Below are 21,918 nucleotides of genomic sequence, written 5' to 3'. Positions count from 1 at the left end.
TTTTTATTCACATCTTCAATAACTCTTAACATCTATAGCATTTTAAATTATGCTCATCTTATCAGATGTGAGGTGATTTTTACAGTAGTTTTTATTTGCATGTCCCAATGATAGGTGAATGGTTTGTGTATCAATTCTAACTTTTTCAGGTCCCTTTACATAAGAAATCTGCATAAGTCTTTTGTCTATGCTTTATTAAGTCATTTGTGGGTTGTTTGTTGTTAACATGTCAGTTTCTTATACACTGTGGCTATTAACCTACTATTAGCTGTATTGTCTGTAAAGATTTCTCCATTCTTTAGCTTCCTTTTCATATTTTTTAATGATTTCCTTGTCATGCAGAAGCTTTTAGTTTGTTGTAATCAAACTTATTTTCTTTTTACTTGTTGGTTTTGCTTTGGTGGCCATATCCAAAAGTCATTTCCAAGACCAATATAATGATGTTTTTTAAATCTATATTTTTTGTAAGTATTTTATAGTTCAGATCTTATGGTCCAGTCTTTAATCCACTTTGAATTGTGTAGAATGGACATACATGATCAAGATTTATATGATTTTCAATAAAAGGAAGGAAACCTAAATCATGCTTTTAATGTCATTACAAGAGAATGATGGTTTATTAGTTTCATACAACATTTAGCAGTTACTACAGTAGAATTTATTGATGTATCTTTAGATGAGATTTACCATAATTTATTCTATCAAAATTCATCTCTGTTCCAAACTTCACAAGGAGAGAGAGAATGCAGACTCTGTGGAAATCTACCTGACAGTTTGACAACTGCCTGGATTATAGACCCGTCCTAGCCAGGGCATATGGTCCTCATTTTACACCTTGAAGCCATTTCTTTTGATCTTTGCTCAGTAGTAACTGTACCAGGGAAAAACAACCCTTTAGCTCTCTTCATCTCGTAAGAAGGCATTTAAGCCTTCCACTGGATGATATTATCCCAATAAAGATAAATTATGCTATATGATTTAGAGATATTTAACCTCAATTTCAGGGATGAAAATAGTCTTACATCAGATTACAGAATGCTGGGATATACACAAGTATCCAATGTTTAAGAGACTTTCTAACTTGATTTTTCTATTATGTGACTTTTTGCTGCTATAGCATTAACTTCCTAAACAATTTCCAAATATTTAGTCATAAAACATTAAATTCTAGGGAAAAGATAGATTTTTTTTTCTACAAAGTACCATTGGTTTTAGTTTGCTTAATAGAAAACTGGGAACTCTATGTTTGTTTATTTTTATAAAGGCAATTACCTTGGGAGACCAGTCAATACAAAGTCATTATCAACCATATTCATCGCCACTCAAGGATTTCAATATATGTTTTCCTTTAGAAATAAAAATGAATTCCCACTGCTTCAGAGTGATGGTTACTTTTTTCAAAACCAATTGAACTCATTTTCTCCTATAATTTTCAAGAGAATGATTATGTACTTTGGATATTTTTGGCCACAAAATAAAATTTACTGCCTCTTACTCTTACCCACTCCGTCGTTTCTGGCAGTTTTTCGAGGAAGTGGCCCTCGGACCGTCATGATCAAATTCCTCTCCTTTTTGCGTTCCTTGTCCTCTGTCTCCTCTGCATAGATCTAAAGTTTTTATTTCTATGTCATCTTTGCCATCGATTTATCTTATGATATTATTTCTCACATTTCATGGTGACAAGCATCACCAGGGGAATTTACAAAGTGCATCTGACTCTGAATCTTTAAGAAAGAACTCTAGAATCCGGTTATTTGATAAAACTCTGGTGACTGTTTTTCCTCAACAGATGAATTTAAGATGCTGTGTTCAGTACCACATGTATGGGCAGATATCTTGGATCACTACATCCCTATTTTTCTAACATTCCTCAAACCAAACTTCCCAAGCACTGGTTTAATGATATCTCCAATTTTTGTTTGGAAACATTCATCTTTCTCTGTCCTACAATTAACCAGATTCCTTATACTGTTTTTCCAGGGGAGTTGAGGTAAATACAACAATACCTATTCATTTACCCAGTGGGGTATAGGAATAACTTTTAACATGCCATCTTGCAACATCTGTTCCTGTAAACTAGACTACTACATTGACTGCCTAATTAAGCTCCTCTTCTGTTTTTCCCTGTACCAAACATCTATCCATATAGCACTCAGATTGTTTTATCCAAAAAAATATAACTTCAACCAGTTGTTTATAGCTAATTTGATATTCTTTTTATAACACAGAAGAATTGATTTACTCCTTTGAATGTTCAAAAAGTTTTGCTTTCTCCAGTAACACTTTTCATTCATTCACTAACTTCTATGGGTGCTTATGGTAGACCTACTGTAGCTGAAGTTTTCCTGTGTCCTGCCTGGCCTGTGGTCAGGACAAATTTCTCTCACCTGCCAGTCCCACAGCCCCTCAGACCCAAGCAAAAACGCAGAGGCTAATATTATTTACGAACTGTATGCCCATTAGCTCAAGCTTATTACTGGCTAGCTCTTACACTTAAATTAACCCATAACTCTTATTTATGTTTAGCCATGTGGCTTGGTACCTTTTCTCGATTCTGCATTCACATCTTGCTTCCTCTGTGTCTGGCTGGAGACTCCTGACTCAGCCTTCCTGTTCTCCTCTCTCTTTGTCCCGCCTATACTTTCTGCCTGGCTGCTGGCCAATCAGAACTTTATTTATTAACAAATCAGAGCAACATTTTCACAGCATACAGAGTGATATCCACAGCAACCAACTTTCTATGTAATAGAAACTATGTAGTCCCTGGAAATGAGGAAGCCAGATGGTTCTGAACATATTGATAATTATGCTACAGAAGATGTACAATATGCAGCTTATAGTACAGATTATAGGATGAAATAAATAGGTAGCGATGTGGAAAATAAATCCTCTGAAGAGCTTGAATTTGAGCTTTTATCTGCATGGCAGTTGACTTAGCTGTTTGAAGAGTCAATAGCCCCCTCTTCCTACACACACACACACACACACACACACACACACACACACACACACACACACACACACAGTGTATTCTAGGCATAGGATAAGTGAACTGAAGATATCTTAAGATGAGAAGCGAATTAGAGGTACTTGGGAGTGAGTGGGAGATGAGTTATATTACTGAAGAGCAGTGGAGAAAGGATGATTTTGTCATAGCCTCAAGGTGCAAACAGAAGCCAGAGCACTTATGGTATGAGGCCATAGTGAAGACCTTGGGATTAGTTTTCAAATGCATAAGGAATCCATTAGAATGTCTGAAGCAGAGAAGTTACATGATGTGATTTGCATAGCTGCTTTCTGGAGGCAAGGTGAACCTGTGAGGAGGAGGGGGTGTTTTAACCTTACAGTTGAGCATTTCCACTTGAGCAGCACACTGGCCTCAATGGTACTTCCAGGTCCTTAGCACACTGAGCATTTCAGGAAGCAGAAGCACCCACATTCACCCATCCCAGATTTTCCTCTGCATCTCTTTGTCCTTAAGGAGTCAGCTAATGCATCATGCATTTGTTGCCAGATTTTCTGATCATATAATTAAAACCCAAGGCCATTATTCTTTTACAGAATGAAATAGGACAGCGAGCATTCTCTTCATTCTGGATTTTCTGTGTGAATTCTTTAAAACTATAACTCTCTTTGAACAGATTCACAACAGAATCTTTCTATTATGTGTGCCTTTATGAACATCACTTTCTTAGAGTCCATGACTAGAGTAGACTGTAAAGTAGATGGTCAGATGCTCCCATAACCAAGCCTACATTAGATATCACAAGGCATAGCGAGAAGGGATGTTGTATTAAATTTTACATTATACTCCCTTTTCAAGCAATTGATTCATTTCCTTAAAAGTAGAGTAAATGGAAAAAGACATATATGAGCTTAGTATGCTGACAGTACAGCCGTGAGACTACACAATCTCAGTTAAAAAGCATCCTCCATATAATATTATGATAAGTCTCATGATAATTATATAGGTAGAAGATGCAACAGCCACTCCCAGCTTACATTTGAGTATGGGGGGGGAAGGATACTCAGAAACTATATAATGCCTCACAGAATATGAAAGAAAATCACAAATCATTCAGGAGCCATTAAGGGATGTGAGATTAATTTTAGTTTTATAATTCCCTGGAAGTTGGACATAAGAAATTACTTTTGTACTTTATATTAAATTTCTGTAAACAACTGACAGTATTAACCTTTGCAGGCTGGGAAACTCGGAAGAGAAAGGAAAACTGCAAAAGAAACATAATAGATGGGTCTAAATTGAATGGCATAAACAGTTATAAGACAGGATTTAAAAAGAGATTATAAGGATTATGAGTAGGAGCCTAAGAAATTATTTTTGTATAATGATAAAGATTGAATATCATCTAGAGGAAAGTGAACTTTCATGCATGTGCAAATGGCAGGCAATGGTTTGGTGGCAGCCTTACCTCAGAGAAACTAGAAGTGGACAAAGCAAAAGTAAGGAAGGAGGAAACAACTGGAATGTCTGAAAAAGGATGAAGCTGGGATACAGTAGAGGAAACAGTTCTACCAACGCAAATGCTATAGGACATGGTAGCAAATGAGATGCACAGAGTGGTGGAACTTATTAGCACATACTTCTGGGTCTTACATTTGAAGGGGTATGACTCCTGCATACTCCTGGACAGAGAAAGAGAAAAGAAGTAGACAGATGGGTGAGGCACAGACACATGAAACATCCTCTACAGTATAAAAATGAGTGCTACAGGAAGCTGAAAGTTCATGACAGTATGGAGGGGAAGGTGAAAGCTAAGCTGTGTTTGGAGTATTCTTTATATAAACATGAAATCACAGACATGGTTGTATGTTTAAGCAGTGAAATCTCAAATTGGTGATATTCATCGCCAATATATCCTTTTTCATTCTTCTTTATTTTATTTTATAATTTAATTTAATTTTACATATCAGCCACAGATTCCCTTGTTCTCCCCCGTCCCGCTCCCCCACCTCCCCGCCTCCCCCACCCCCCACCCCCGGCCTCTCCCCCGGCCCAACCCCCCATTCCCATCTCCTCCATGGCAAACACTCCTCTGAGGATTGAGTTCAACTTGGTAGATTCAGTCCAGGTAGGTCCAGTCCCCTCCTCCCAGGCTGAGCCAAGTGTCCCTGTATGAGCCCCAGGTTCCAAACAACCAGCTTATGCACTGAGGACAGGTCCCAATCCCACTGCCTGGATGCCTCCCAAACAGATTAAGCTAATCAACTGCCTCACTTATCCAGAGGGCCTGATCCAGTTGGGGGCTCCTCAGCTATTGGTTCATAGTTCATGTGTTTCCATTCGTTTGGCTATTTGTCCCTGTGCTTTTTTGCAACCTTGGTCTCAACAATTCTCGCTTATACAAACCCCCCTCTTTCTCGCCAATTGGACTCCTGGAGCTCTACCTGGGGCCTGGCCATGGATCTCTGCATCCGGTTCTCTCAGTCATTGGATGAGGTTTCTAGCATGACATTCTCAGCATTATTTAATTTCTAAAAAAGTACTTGTGCCATGGATTACCGTGTGACTTTATGGAGGGGATATGTGGATCTAATATATTGACAGTGAGCTACCCTAATTCCAATTTGCAAGTTTATAATTTTCATCTCCTTGCAACTTCCATATTGCTGTAGGATTCAAAGATCATGGTAAAGCCTCTAAACAGCTCAGTTAAAACTTGCAAGTAGCCAAGTTAAATTCTACAAGTACCAAGACACTCACTGAAATGGTCAAAAGCTTCTGTTGAATATACTGCTTTTGGTGGTACCTGGGAAGATTTCAGGCTGCTTGTGTGGGCACTGTGCAGTCACTCGATACCAGGAGATTTTTAACCCTACAAAGAAAAGAGAGATAAGCATCCAATGGATATCCAAGGTCATAACACAATTCAGTCGCTTCCACCTAGAAAGAAAACTTCCTGTAGAGCTTTGGGAAATAGTATCTCCTCTAACTCAGAGAAATGTTAAGTGGAATATAAAGAATTAATAAACAGTGGGCAAAACATTGTGGTAAGTGGAACGGTGAGAATCATAAAACTGAGGGGGCAGAATGACTTGGACTTCAGCAGTAGAAGATTGCTGGATTCTTTTCTGGGAACTATTTTGGTTCTTTTGGAGCAGTGGTTCTCAACCAGTGGGCCATGACCCCTTTGGAATCATATGTTGGAAATCCTGCATATCAGATATTTACATTATGATTCATGACAACACTAAAATTATAGTTATGCAGAAGTAATAAAAGAGGATCACATCATTTGAAGGTTGAGAACTCCAGTCATTTTAGAGTGACAGATCTGAAATTATGGGAGGTCTGTTAATACCTAGATGATGAAGAGGAGAGAAAATGTAAAAAGGTGCCATTGAGAAATTTAGAAGAAAAACAAATTATAATGTACTTCTATGGGAAGGAAGCATGAATCCATCTCCTTTGCTTTAAGATTCAGAGACATCTTTATTAAAATGATCATGATGGAAATGCCATAGAAAATAAGATGGTTACAAAAGGACAGATACTGGGATCAGAGGTGGGTCATCACTCCATCTGGCTTTTTGTACACAGGATTTCAGTGCTTCTCAACCTTCCTGATGCTGTGACACTTTAGTACAGTTCCTCATGGTGTGGTGACCCCTACAACCATAAAATTATTTTCGTTGCTACTTCATAACTGTAACTATGCTTCTATTATGAGTTGTAATATAAATATCTGAAATGCAGAATATCTGATGTGTGACCCTTATGAAAGAATCACTTAACAATAGAAGGATTGCTACCCACAGGTTGAGAGCTTCTGCAGGCATGGCTTATTTGCTGAGTCATCTTACTAATGCTCAAAGCCAATTTCCATTTATATTATAATTGATTCAAAGAATCAAAATCCTTGACATAGGAATTTTAAAAAGGCATTCAAATGATTAGGCTGAAGTTGTGAAATGAAATTAACCAATGGCATAAAGACTTAAGTATTCTAATTAATATATGTATAATGAGGTCCTGAAGACCAAGTCATATAAAGTTAATTGAAATCATTGTAAAGATTGCCTTTCATTACACTGCTCACTATGGAAGGCTCATGTTAATGAATTTACAGCACAAATAAGAGCAAAAGCAAACAACTCTCATCATTTCCCTGTTAATGGCCATAAACAAATGCTGTTTTAAAACACTTCTTACCTCTGAGTACATAAAACAATATTTTTCAGAGAGCTGATGTTTTGACAAATAATTTGTACTTCAAGGATAAAACCTACAACAAAAAGCCAATTCCACTTTATTCTTCAAAATGACTTTGACCTCAAATTCTGAACTGACAGGGTGATTTTGCTCTCTGAGAAATATTATGAAGAACATTTTACAGGGAAACAAATATGCTAGATACCTAGGCAATTTCATCTTCATATTAAGAATCTTAAAATCAAAGTAACTAATTTTACTATAGGGAGTGCTAAAAGTGGACATGAAGCTAAAACTGCTCAAGTTTCTCTTAAAAGATAAAGATAATTAAAGTAATACAATAGCCTTATTAAGGTTTCACTTGCATAGTATTTTTTCCTTGGGAAACATATTTATTCTACATATAATTTTGAATGCATAATGCCTATTCAAGGCTATTTTTCATTACCAGTGGAAAGTTTATATATTTAATAGTATCTGGAATTTTAATTTTAGAGATAAAGAGATCAAGTCTTGATCCACATTAAAATAAATTGAAAATCTAACATTCCTTCTCAAATATAGTGAACAGGCATCAAATTGAAACTTAAAAGCAAATTTCAAAAGGAACTGAAAATGATAAGGGAAAATGTCATTAATATTTTTGGCTTTAAGAAATAACTTAGCATTCCCTGAGACTATTCTCAATAAAAAAATAAAATTTAAATAATTTATACCATGCATCTCTAATATTAGTGATCTTTCCTAGATGTCATGGCATCTGTTCCTTGGTTTAAGAAATATATATCATTCACAATCTTGGTGCATGGAAGTAGAGAAATTTGTAAAGAAAAAGCCAGAAAAGAATAACCCCTCAGTCCTAATAAATCTGGGACATTATTGAAACAAGCTGATTATCAGGAAATTTTCTTGGACTTGGCATTTGGTAGCTGACATTTGTTCCCCTCTACCTGGTGCTAATTGGTATGTAAGCACTGGCAGCTAAAGTAGGAGTTGATGGGAAGAAAAATATGTGTACCTCTTTAATGCAAGGGTATGAAAGCCCATAAAAGAATAATTCACAAACCCAAATACAAGGAGGCAGCAAGCAGGGGAGGAGAGTTATTTTTTGCTTCCCCTGAGCAAACATGTAATTTCCATGATTTCTTTTTAATGACTGCGGTCTGTGGCCAGTAGGCACTGATTTATGAAAAGCTGTAAAAGATCAGGTGGAACTCTGTAGGACATCGTTTACAGCTGCATGGATTGAAACCTATCTAATTTGTCTAGTAAAAGTGTGAGCTCACGGTGCACATCGCCCGGCCTATAAATTTCCCCTTCAGACCCAAAGTCTGGGGCTGGGTCTAAAAAAACCCTGCTGCCTGCAGCTGCTCAGAAAGCTGGATTCCCTTGGTGTGCATGAAGAGACATCACAGGCTCTTCACAGTGAGAGACAAATTCCTATCCATTGATAAACTCTCCAGATGTCCTCTCTGAGGAGGAAAGGAACCAATTTTTATTTGAAATCCCTAGAGAAATCCTGGAAGTGGAAAAATGATACTTTGCAGGACTGGTTATTCTGAGGTCACTGGCATTAAAATTAGGTTCCTTTTTTTTTCTTTTTTTTTTTTTTGTCTTGGTTGCACTTTGATCCAAGTCATAAACAGAAAAACTCAGCTGGGGTCACTCTAATCCCTAATCCACACGTCCTGTTCTATTTCAATTTGTTTATACTAATTTTCTCCAACTTCTTGTTGAGTCTGTCCAAAGTGTTGAGTTTAAAAATACAAACCATCCTGAGCTGATCCTGAGCTGAGAAGAAAATGTTTCCCATTTTGCTATTAGGCACACTTCATAAATATCCTGAATAAATGGCCTGGGGTTTGATTCTTTGTACCCACAAACCCATAAATAAAAAAGTATTACTATTCATGGGACTAAGGGACGACGTGGGTTCTATGCAACAGTTACTGGAGACGTGGAAATTGGTCTGTGTGTGTTCACTTCCTAGGTACTTTTATATTCCTCACATACAAGGTACTTTTGTATCTCATTGTCTTGTATTTTAGCCTCATTTGACTTTTCTCACAAAACTTTCACATACTTGACTTAATGTTTCTGTGTACTTTATATATAGGAAGGATGATTTGCCCCAAAAAGTTCATTGTTCAGCTATATTGACTGTAGCTGACCAGAGTAGACTGTAGCTGACAAGAGTAGAGGCAGACTGAAATGTAACATTGCCCTCTGTTCCTTAAATCAGTTTTAAATTTGAAAGTTTCAATCAAATTATTTTAGTGTATCCATATAATAGTATATCAGCTTATAGTTTTCTCAGATGCTGAATCATGGTATCTAGGTCTGGGGCAGGCTGTGAAATTCTCCTTACTTAAAAGCTCAAGTTCTAGGCCAGGAAGATGGCTCAGAGGGTAAAGGGACTTGCTGCCAGGGCTATTGAACTGAGTTTAATCACCGTTACCCACATGACAGTGGACAGAGACAACCTATCCTACAATGTTGTCCTCTGACATCCACATGTGCACTGTGGCACAAGCATCTACAACACACTGTTCTTATACACACACACACACACACACACACACACACACACACACACACACACACACACGAGGGGGGATAATAAATAAAATAAAATTTAAAACTCATCAACTTTGTACATTACATATCTTTTGTATGTTAAGGAATGATGGGGACCATCAACATTGGTAGATGAAACTTCCCAATTAAAAGTACATTTGAGATGCAGAGTTGGCACATTTATGAATTCTCCTCGGAGCCATTTTCTTATTTACAACAGGAACATTTCCCCATATGGCCTATGTGATAACCAGTGATTGCTTTCATACGTGAGACAGCATACAGCTCCAGAGCATCTGAATGCTTGCAGTTACTTAATAAGATATGACTATAATTAACCCCAGCTCAATTTACTTCAGAAATAAAGGAGGAGAGCATACTAATTATTGTTCACATATCTTGGACTCCTCTGGATCCCCAAGTTGAGTTCCCATATTTATAAATGTTGAATTTTAACACTTCACATTATATATCTAGTGTAGACGCATGTTTTTAAGAGGATAAAAATAAAAGCATTTTAAAACTGATGATAATGGGTATTTCATGCCCCAAACCGAATCTAGGAAGCTAGGAGTATGTTCTAAATTGAACTACACATTTGGTCTTAGGTATTTTAAAAATACAGTAAAATGTCTTAAGAGAGGAATAAAGATTAAATCCAATGTCAACTTCACAAAAGATAAAATATTTTGAACAATAATTCTGATGAGGTAAAAAAAAACCAAGATACATATTCACAATTATAAAAATTAGACTACTGTAGATAAAGTTTTAATGTAAACAATATATTCTGTTTAATAATGAGAACAATAATGACATTAGGCAGAACAGCACATCCATTTACAAGAGTTGCCTGTGACCTCATAATGAGCTTGTAAAAGTTATTGACTACTCTAATTAGGCCTCTAATCATAGCTACTTTACAGGGCCATTGCACTATCATATGCATAATATTACACATGACTAAACATATGGCCCCTCGTGCAGCAATTAACAGTATCACGCCAATCCATGGATTATATAAAACTTGGAATTTACTGAAACGGTTTCTTCTTGAAGTTTTAAATATATAAACTGGATTCAATGAGTATGCAACCTATGTTAGAATAATAGCAAATCTCTGCAATTATGATGAAGCATTACTCTAAATATAACCTATATATTTACCTCTCAGCTATGGGACACCTATGTCGCTTCTATTACATAAATCCCATTTTACAAATAAGGAAAACAGAAAACTCTCCAGGCTATATAGATAGTATGTGTTATACACTGGATTCCTCCCCGACTCTTCACAGCAAGTATGGATCACGGGCCACATCCTACGATCACAAATACATTAAGGAAAAAAAAAAAAAAAAGAAGGAAAACCAATTTAAACAACTTTCAACCAAATGGTGTCGCAGAACAGTGGAGAATATCAGATCCAGTACAAGTTGTGTCTAACTCCCTGTTCTGTCTCCCTTGCCTGAGGAAACCAAGACTGGGACTTAATTTCTGTTAGTGTTGGCTTCTCTATCGATTACAAATCATACACCATCTGTGCCTAACTGATGCTGCAAAGGTTAACTCTGATGTCTGTGTAGTGTGCTTAGCATAGGGCCTGGAACAATGTAAGTGCTCATAAATTTAAATTTTAATCCACAAACAAGGCCCTTGTAGCGACTTTGTTTTCCTCGTGAAAAAAAAAAATAGAGGTGTCAATAATTTCTCCCAGTCTTATGAGTTAAAGGACAGTTAAAGAAAGATGTCACTAAGAGCTAAGAGGGATGAAAAACCAATCAAACAAAAGCAGCCCCACCCTAAGAGAGTTTACTCATAGCTTGCTTGTGTTTACTCTTCAGGAATAGAAACACAGTGTCCACCATTTCCTAAATTTCAGCTTAAGACCTTCGTGTCAACAAATCTGGCTTACCTTCCTGGATGTGCGAATAAGACCCAATCCTAAATATGTTCTAATGAATGTTGACAAATGCTGTCAATATAAGTCACAATCTACCTCTGTATCTGTATCTCTCTGCATATATACAAAACACACATACACATACATGTGTGTGTGTATGCATGTGCAATATCCATTTGGTGTTGTTTAATAAGGAATAATTTCATGTATTATGATTCACCTGCCATTTTCCATACTTTCTGTAACTTTTACTTTTAAATGGCATTGGTAGTATTATCGAAATCTGTGATGACTTCATGTCTTGCTGTAAATGTACCTTATATTTCAAATTCTTCTTTATCCACCAAAGCTATACACTCTCTCTACCAGCAATCATTCATTTATGAAGGATTGCATATTGAAACAGAGTCCATTAAAAGGCAGATAGCAAAGTATTTACTGCTGCAACTATATCTAAATTATACCATTTTGTTAATGAATTAAAATGTACAAATACCAAAAGATATGTGTGGTATGTTTATGTATTTTGCTGGCAAATTTTTGATGGTTTAAAAAGCTGAGAAGGGCAGGGAAGGGAGCACTTAGACAAGATGATGATTGCCGTCTCCTTCCAAGGAGCCAGCTTGAACAGATGAAGACTTCATGGCAGATCAGTTCCTCAAATAAACAGGAACACCGCATGCAGTCTGGAAGTTCCTGCTGCTGATGGTGTCAGATTTTTGACACTTGCACTCCAATCACTCTGGTTTCCCTTTTTTTGGATGTTTTCTTTTCTTGCAGGCCATCAAACCTTCTTCTGGACCAAAGCAATGTTGACATCACTACCTTCCACACAACCGGTGATTGGCTTAATGGCGTCCGGACAGCACATTGTAAGGAAATCTTCACAGGGGTGGAGTATAGCTCCTGTGACACCATCGCCAAGATCTCCACAGAGTAAGTGGCATACTGGAGAGAAAACGGAGGGTGGTGAATTTCCTCCAGATCATATATATCTTAATTAATGGATTATAAATACCTGATTGTGTCTGTTTAAGACTGATGGGTTATAGTATCTGCTGTCACAGCAGAGCAGGGCCCTGGCGTCCTTTATACAACACCTACATTGACATATGTTGAGGTGTCTCCCTTTTCATGAAAAATCTTCAGGACAGAGTCTTCCTAGATAGCAGGAAGTGCTGGTAGATAAATTACCCCAAACTCCTAATAAAAAAAAAACATTAACAGGTACAACATGTATTCCGGTGTATGTGACTTCCTGTGGGGTTTTATTTTTTTAATGAAAGTTTCATATCTGTGGCCATGGGAAACTGAGAAGTGAATGAATGATCTACTAGAGAGTGAAACATGTCAAAATCTAAAAGCAGTTTCCACAACTGCTGAATATCTTCTATTGTCATACATTATTAAGTGTTTACTCCATGAAGAAAAGCATGCAAAAAACGGAAACTGACAGTAAGTTTTAAACTGGACATTTTTGTTTAATTTAAAAGAGTGGTAGTTGAGGATGACAGTCGGTACTTCATGGGGGATGTCACTCTTAACATAGTTTTCTGTGTTAAAGATCAAGAGTAACCAATTATGCCATACTGTGTTTCTTAGGGGTTACTCTGAGAAGAATCTTCTTATTTGAGAAACTTTGTTACTAAAGGAAAAGGGTTTCCTAGAGAATCAAGTGAGGGCTGGATATACAGCTCAGTTGGTAGAGTGATTGCATAACATGAATGAGTTCCTGGGTTTAATCCCAAGAGCGATATAGCCTGGGTGTAGAGGTGCACACCTGTAATACTAGCAGTTGGAAAAGAAACAGAGGATCAGAAGTTCAAGATCATCCTTATCTACATAAAGGGTTTGAGACAAGTCTGGTCTACATGAAATCCTGTCCCCCAAAAGGAAAAATATAAGAAAGAACCAAGTTATCCCAGTGAAAATGATCATATTTTTCTCTTACCCTCAGTGTATGGTGACTGGAAAACAGAAAGCAAAAAATAAAAACACCACAACAAAAAACAAACAAACAAAAAACCAAAAAAATTCCAAAAAAATTGGTCATGTTCTTTATCTCTTTGTAAATGAGGTTCAATTTACCTCACTTGCTGATGTGATGTATCCTTTTCTCATCTTCTAAATGTCAGTTTTTTTTTCTGATCACACGTGTGCATACACACACACACACACACACACACACACACACACACACACACACACACGCAAGCTCTTCAAGTCTACCATTCTATCTTATACCTGAGCATGGAGCAGCTCTCTTAACTAAGTCACTAGTAGAGATACAAGGATATTTGGACATTAGCCAAAAGCCACATGCTTGCCATTACTTATCAATTCTGTCCAGAAGTAGGGTGAGAGGGTATTCATTTAGTTCTAGAGGTCTTCATCCAATTGTAAAATGTAAGAGTGTCTTAAAGAAAGATGTTTGTATAGGGCAGATATACTCCAAGTTGACCAAAATACTGTGTCAGAGTCTTTCTCTCTTTGGTCTTCACTTTGTTGAATGTAGCTGTTAGTCATTTCAAGTTCATTTAAGTCTTACCCTCTTCAACTGCGGTATTTAAAAGTTATTGCATGTATAAAGACTTTGGATGTTACCCTGACAGTCATTTCAACAATGTCACTGTAAGGGGGCACATGTTAGATCTCCAAAAGAGGAGTACATAGTGTAATTAATACATGCATAAATACACAACAAATAATTTGTACAATTTGTATGATTGTGTTCAGATCAGTAACATTTAAGATCACAGAAGAACTTTGTGAAAGTGTTTATTGTTATTGGGAAGGACAACTTGTCCTCAGAAAGTAAACTTACTTCAGTGCATCTAAAATACACTGACAGTCCTGTTTAAAGTGGAAGGTGATGTTTACTGAGTGGATTTCTTATCCAATCAACAGTACTCTGAGTTTCCGTGGTAGATGTTTTGATCAGCCACAGTTACAGGATATATTTGTGCATTCAAACTTTTTTCCTTTGAACATTTTTATACATTCTTATTTTAGTAACATAAACAGTTAGGGTTATGATATACAAGACACCTGCTTTAGAGCCTAGAAGCATGACAAAGAATAACCACACGGTTAAATGTTTCCACCAAATTGTCAGATTTTCAAAAGCAAAATTATGCAAATGTTTATTCTCCATAATGAATAATGAAATAAAGCATAGAAATATAGAAGGCAGAACACTCTTCATAAGATTAACTGCTAGTTTGTAGTATAAATACAGTCAACCTTTAGAAGATATGCATGGAGTAAGAAAGTAATTGTTCAAAACAGGTGAAACAAAAGCATTTTTAATTAAAAATTAGGAATTTATTTGTGTCAACATTACAGTAGTGAACCATAAACTATTTGGGCTGGTACAAAATTTCCTTTCATAATTATTTGCATTTGAATAATTGGCAAGTTTGCATTCAGGAAGCAAGTTTTCCTCTTCTGAGTGTCTCCCTTCCTTCAGGCTTGTTATTCAGATTCTGAGGGTGTCTTAGCTACTGTTCTGTTGCTGGGAAGAGATACTATGACCTAGACAACTTATAAGAGAAAGCGTTTAATTGGATACCTTGCTTACAGTTTCAGAGGGTTAGTGTCTGACCGTCACGGCAGCAAGCATGAGATAGCATGATACTGATACAGTAGCTGGGGCCAGACATCTGATCCACAGTTGGAGACAAACACACACATACGTCCAGAGAGAGAGAGAGAGAGAGAGAGAGAGAGAGAGAGAGAGAGAGAGAGAGAGAGAGAGAGAGAGAGCTTGGGCTTTTAAAATTTCACAGCTTACCCCCTCTGACACACCTCCTCAACAAAGCCATATCTCCTAATCTTTCTCAAACTGTCCCACTAAGTGGAATCTGAAGATTCAAATGTATGATTGGGGCATTCCCATTCAATCCCCACAGATAGTCTTAGATGTCCCTGTCTTCTACTCCCTAAGATGTCTTTTTTTCTCTCTCTTTTGTCCTCAGTTTAGGAACAATGTAGGATCAATATTTATCACCTTAATAATGTTTCTACCCTGAGTCACTATATCCTGTATGTTATGCATGGCTACGGCTATATTATTACAAAATTACAGGATTAAAATAAAAAGAAGTAAAAAATGAGAAAAAAGAAAAAGAAAATCCTTACTTGGCTGAGGAATAGGCTCTGTCCATTACGTAATGTGACTCAAGCACAAACCTAAGACCTGAGTTCCAATGCCAGCATTCACATAAAAGCAAAGCCCAGTCACACACACACACACACACACACACACACACACACACACACACACACACACAAATACCTACACACCCAGGTGCACTCTCTAATTCCCTATGACAAGGATAAACATAATCAGGCAACATTTCATCTCAAATGCTGAAAGACCCTTAGCTTGACATTTTGAGTTTCCTTTTGCCCTTATGTTCTTATCTTTTGAATTTAATTGCTTCAACTGCTATTTTCTTTGTGACATCCAGGCTCAGTTCAGTAATGATCCACTTGACCAAATAACCCTAGAAATTCTCTTGGAATAGGGATACACCTGGGTAGATATTGAATGTCTTTCTGTTTCCTAGTTCAATAGACCAAGCCCTGTGAAAAGGTCAGCAGAGTTTCCCTCGCAGATAAATTTCAATAAACTTAGGAATTTTGTTAAAATGACAGCTACTTGAGTCCCCTAATTTCCACATGAAGCCAAGAAAATGCTTTGAATGATAATTACCATTATTAAGATATTATTTTGCAGTGTGAAGTAGATTTAGAGAGGTTCTATCGAGAAAGGAGAGCACAGAGATGAGCAAGGCGATGGAAATGGTAGAGACAGGAGAGGATTCAACTTGGGTAATGAACACCAAACAGTAATTGCTACAGGTCATTATTATGCACCCTTTGATGGAATTCCCTAAGTGCTACCCCTGCCCGCCATCCCTTTGCCTGGTTCTGACATGGAGGTACTCTATAGTCTTGAAGTTTTCCATTTCTCTTCTGGATAGGATAATCCAAATGTCATGTGTACACAGAGCATGCTGTTGAGACTGCAGCAGCTGGTAGTCAGACTCTGGACATGGCAGGGTGGTAGACAAGAAGACAAAGAAGTTACAAAAGTAGAGGATCCATTTAAGATAAAAACCAGACATGGAATAACCGAAAGGAATAATTTATCAATGTTCTCCAAATTCACATGTAATCTTCTGCATTACAGCTAAACACATATAGGGATACTATTCACTTATATCACTGACTTAGGACCTAAGGCATGTTTATATAGATTTCTTTAGGAGTATGTTTGAGGATGGCATCTATAGAGAAATAATAAGGAATGCTCAAGCTATTTTGTGGACTGTCAGTAGTTCCCCCTCTTTCTCTCCTTTCTCCTCCTCCTTCTTCAAGACAGGCTCTCTCTATGTTGCCCTGGATGTCCTGAAACTCACTTATACTGATCAGCTAGCTTGAACTCACAGAGATACATTTGCCTCTTCCTCCTAAGTGCTGGGGTTAAAGACATATATATGTTCCTTTTTGTAGTAAATATAAAGCATCTACTAAATGGAACCCATTTTTGAGTGTGCTGTCATTTTGCAAGGTCAAATTAAACTAGAAATTCTGTTCACATAGAATTCACCTGCTTGTGGGACAAGATAGATAACAACAAAATAAATCAGAAAAGTGGCATAATTGATGCTAATAAAAATGGGGAAGGAACTGAAAAAAGAAAAGGAAATAGGAAGTCCAGGGAAGTTGTATTACTTGAAAAAAAAATCAGGAAGTTCTCAATAGAAGAGAATACTTGAGGAGGACCTGAAACATGCCCATATCAGAGAAGGAAACAAAGAGCAACTCATAAAATACACTAATTTACCTATTTTAATTCAAGATGAAATTATTTTTCTTGCAATGTTTATTTTAATGATAATTCTGAGCTTAAACTACTTTATGTTTAATAAATATATACCTTTGTCCATTTATCTATGACCAGAAAAAAATAAAGGCTAAGGAATCAGCAATTTTAATTACAGTGTTGTGGGTGAGGAATTTGGGAGGAACCAATGAAGATCCAATCTTGGTGCTCTAGGTCTAGTCTTGACTGACACTTTCAGTTGATAAAGGAAGAGCTCCCATCTAGGGGCCAGCACTGTTTTCACATCAATATCTGCCTTGGTATAGGTTAGAGTGTACAGTAGACCAACATGCTCACACATGGACTCAGCATAGTCAGACTTATAAGTTAGCATCCCAGAAAGGGTATTTCAAGAGAAACAAAGTAGAAGCTTTCTATGTCATAAGACCTGAGTACAAGAAACAATACAATATTGACTTGGATTTTAGCTACCAGCAGTCAAAACAGCCCCTGAAGTGGTCCTGATTCAAGAGAATAGAAAAAAAAGATTTCAAAGAGAATGTGTGATTATCTATTTTCAGTTGGAATAATAAATAAAAGTTTACTGTTCTGCCATCACATATTTCCATAAAGTTGTCAGCTTCAGTAACAAGTGGATTCTCTGTAATTTTGGAGGAAAGAGTCTGACATCAAGGCAATGGTAAACTCTCTCAGGAATCTCTGTTAAATACAGTCTTGCTTCTTCTAGCTGCTGGTGAATCATGAGATTTATGAGTGACAGCAAAACTCAATCACTGCCTCCATTGGCATATTTTCTTCTTCTCCATGTCACTCTGATTGCTTGCCTGTCTCTTATAAAGATACACACACTGGATTTAGTGTCCACCATTACCTAGTACTCTTATTTCCTTAATCCCTGCCTGAAGTGTATCTCCAAAAAGTACTCATTCTACACAAAGACATATTGTGAAGTTGTGGGTGACAAAAGATTTTAGAAGCATACTTAACCCACTACCACATCTATATTCCTACTTAAGACAGGGATAGACTGGCCAAATATAATAACATATCAATGTTTAAAAAAATTAGAAAACCAGGCTCCAAGCACAGGGATATATAATTGTGTCCATTTGAAACTAAAAAAGAAAAAAGTGTCTCCTTTCTACACTCTTCAGAACTCCAGGATTCTCATCAGTTATTTATTTATTTATTTATTTTCCTGTTTTACAGTGACATGAAAAAGGTTGGTGTGACTGTGGTTGGGCCACAGAAGAAGATCATCAGTAGCATTAAAGCCCTAGAAACACAATCTAAGAATGGTCCAGTTCCAGTGTAAAGTACCAGAAGGATGTAAGAGATGGAGAAGATGCAGCATCATCTTAAGACAGATGGAAAAGTTGGAGACACTGGTGAAAGCGCCAAGTCTAATAAGACACTCAGTTATAAGTCCAAATGCCTTAAAATGGAATTGAAAATCTCCTTATTTTCCCCTATCATTTTACAGATGGGTGGGTGGGTGCATTTTGTTTTGTAATTGCTTTTTTAATGTTAATTGATGAAGTTAATTAAAATTCTTCAGCTCAAAACGGAAGAACTAGTGTAGAGCCATTGATCATAAGCTCTCTTAAAAGTAAACCAAGTTAACTAGCAAAATGGACCTGACGGCTTTGTTATGAATGGCCACAGAAGAAAAGACTTGTGATATTTTTATACACAGAAGAAATCTGTAACAGGTATTTTGTTTCTTTAAAAGCAAACAAAATAGAGGCATTTATACCTCAAACTATCTGGCCATATTTACTACCTTATCTCTTTAGTATTCTCTTTTATCTGTTTAAAACATAGAGATGAAGTTTGTAGTTGTTTTAAATGCTACACGTGTTTAAATGTTAACTTCTTTAAGCATACCATGTAAAAACATGTCTTAATTTGAGGGGGAAAGTGCATATTTATTTTCTTTTGGATGGTTTTTATTGTTTTATATTTATGCCTTGATGATTTAATTTGGGTTTTGTTACAGCCAAGTGCCAAATGCTATCTCAAATTGTCAGCAGTAAGAAACATGTTTAACTAGACCCAGAGAATGATGTGTTCCTTTCTAGAACTGTTGAACAATTCATTTATGTGTACCAACGAAATGAAACTCCTTCAGTGCTCATACAGTAACCAAATCACTCACAGCTTGAATTATTCCACTCATTTTTGTCTCTCCATTTATCAGTAACTGTATCCTCCTAATTTAGTGTAATATATTGGCTTGTATGTAATAGATTTTTAACCAGATGTCATACCTTTCCTGCTCTGGTGCTTAGAGGACATCAATTCCTTCCATTCATGAAGGAAGCTTGTTAGAGCTCCTTAGATTTGCAACACTGGAAAAATCAAAATGAAGTTAGATGGTTACATGAATTGACAGCAGCCTATAGGTAAATGCATGAAGCCAAAAAATAAGTCACTGACTTTGGAAAGTCTCTTAGTATCATTGCTTAAACATGCAGAACTCTTTGTAGAGAATGATGATTATTAAGCTACTCATCTGCATCACTGAGATGTAGGTCAATTATTCACACATTTTCATCATCAGTATCAGGTATAACTATCTTTGGGTCTTCCATTTCAATGTACCTATTGTGAGTTGGGTGCATGACTAGAAGCCTTGAATTTCTACACATATTATTAAACATAGCATTTTTGAAATAGCAACTCATCTAGCAAATGAATGCACATATGCAGGCAATGGAGATGTGTCTCATTGTGAGGATTGTAGACTTGCTGTTCTCTAAAGGCCAATTGTGAGCATGTTCATTAATATTAAGAAGGATGTGCTTGGTAGGCATCCTGCTAACCATACATGCTGAAGCAATATTTTAGATGCTGGTTTCTCATGCTGATATCACCATTTCATAGGTTCAAGAAATGCACATGTCACAAAAAGAAGACAGTTAAAACAATCCTGCAACAAGTATGTGTATATGCAAAATGGGACACTAAAGAAATACAGCTTCCAATCATAGAGGAAAATTGCCAAATGCTGATCTTTGTAGGTTCAGTATACTAAGGGTTAGGTGTGTACTTTCAGATGTGAAATTGTTTCCCAAATTTTGGCAATGTTCCTTGTAATCAAATAATGCTACTAGAATTTCTATTGGACTTATAAGAGCATGAACATTTTGGAAACAGGCTGATGAAATTAATCATAAATTTTGCTTATATCCCCTGAACGCAACTAGAATAATCTCTAATCAAGTAATTTACATTTTGGAATATAGGTCAAAACTTAAATCTTGCTTCTAAACCAAGTTGCTCATACTAGTGTTCACTTTCTTTGGCAATATTCTGTACACACTCAACAACAATGAATTTCAAAATAAGTAGATGATGAAAATTGTTGAATCTATTGCATTTATTTGGACTGAGTTTCTTCTTTACATTTGAAAGTAGAGGTGGTTTACACAATACATCGCTCTTCATTCATCATTTATTTTTTTCTATCTGACCACTTACGAATTTACGTTGCATAATCCCTTCCCTGTACATATGTAAACATAACAATGTACGATTCTGGACTGGGGAGTAGAGGTACTAGAACACTTATGGCCATCTCTTTGTACAGGAACTACATTGCCTTCCCATAACAATGAGGCTACCACTCCCTCGCAAAGTCATGTACCATATTATCTGATTTGTATCTTAAATTTGATTTATAGATTTTATTTATTTCTGGCAACACATCCAGTCTATGCTGTACCAAGTATCTACCAAGCCATGTATAAATATGATATATGATTGGCAGTATGTGTTTACTTTAAACTTGCATTTTCAAAACATTTTTCATTTAGTTTATGTTGCACAATGTAGATGGCCTCTTACTAATGTAAAATGATTTCTAGTGGGAACATTTATATTTTTATAATAAACATAATGAAAATATTTTTACAGATTGGAATACAGAAGTGGTCTTTGATGTCTTATTTAAACATGAAATATGTGCTCATTTAAACAGCAAAGTAATGAAGCATTATCTATGTCATTAAGAATGTGCTTTTGGTTTCTTTGTCCTCTTCGTTATTGTAACAAAACTCATTATTATCCCAATCTTATTATCAGAAAGCTTGGAAAAATCATCAGTAATTCTAATTTTCATAGAGAGTAAATATATTCATACTAGTTCCCTTGATTATGCATCTATTTCACATATATACTCACTCTTTACATAAGAATGTAAAATTCTTATGCTCTCACCCCAGTCCACATATCTGGCAGAGGTGGAACCAAAGTTTAAGCCATGATATCATGTATAAGTCTCTCATGTCTTCTTTCCTTCAGCCCATTTCTACCAGTCAATTTGAAGCTATATGTTTTTACAAGTGGAAAATCATACTCTAATTCTAATGTAAGTCAATACAAATCCTGTGGATTTATCATTGCTCC

At 36.5% G+C, this 21,918-nt stretch overlaps 1 protein-coding gene across 1 annotated transcript in view; it reads left to right on the top strand.

Moving 5' to 3' along the window:
* Epha3 (EPH receptor A3) overlaps positions 1-21,433 on the top strand; it is a 317,372-nt gene extending 295,939 nt beyond the window's left edge. Inside the window, exons 16-17 of the mRNA XM_052740962.1 lie at positions 12,435-12,590; positions 18,718-21,433. Coding sequence (XP_052596922.1) covers positions 12,435-12,590; positions 18,718-18,823 — 262 coding nt within the window. The 3' untranslated portion in view covers positions 18,824-21,433. The remainder of the gene's footprint in view (positions 1-12,434; positions 12,591-18,717) is intronic.
* Positions 21,434-21,918: the final 485 nt, after the last annotated feature.

The sequence above is a fragment of the Peromyscus californicus genome, unplaced genomic scaffold, assembly GCF_007827085.1.
Source record: "Peromyscus californicus insignis strain IS unplaced genomic scaffold, ASM782708v3 Scaffold_16__1_contigs__length_79575227, whole genome shotgun sequence".
Taxonomy (NCBI): Eukaryota; Metazoa; Chordata; class Mammalia; order Rodentia; family Cricetidae; genus Peromyscus; species Peromyscus californicus.
Note: the sequence above shows the minus strand (reverse complement) of the source record. Positions and strands in the feature narration are given on the sequence as shown.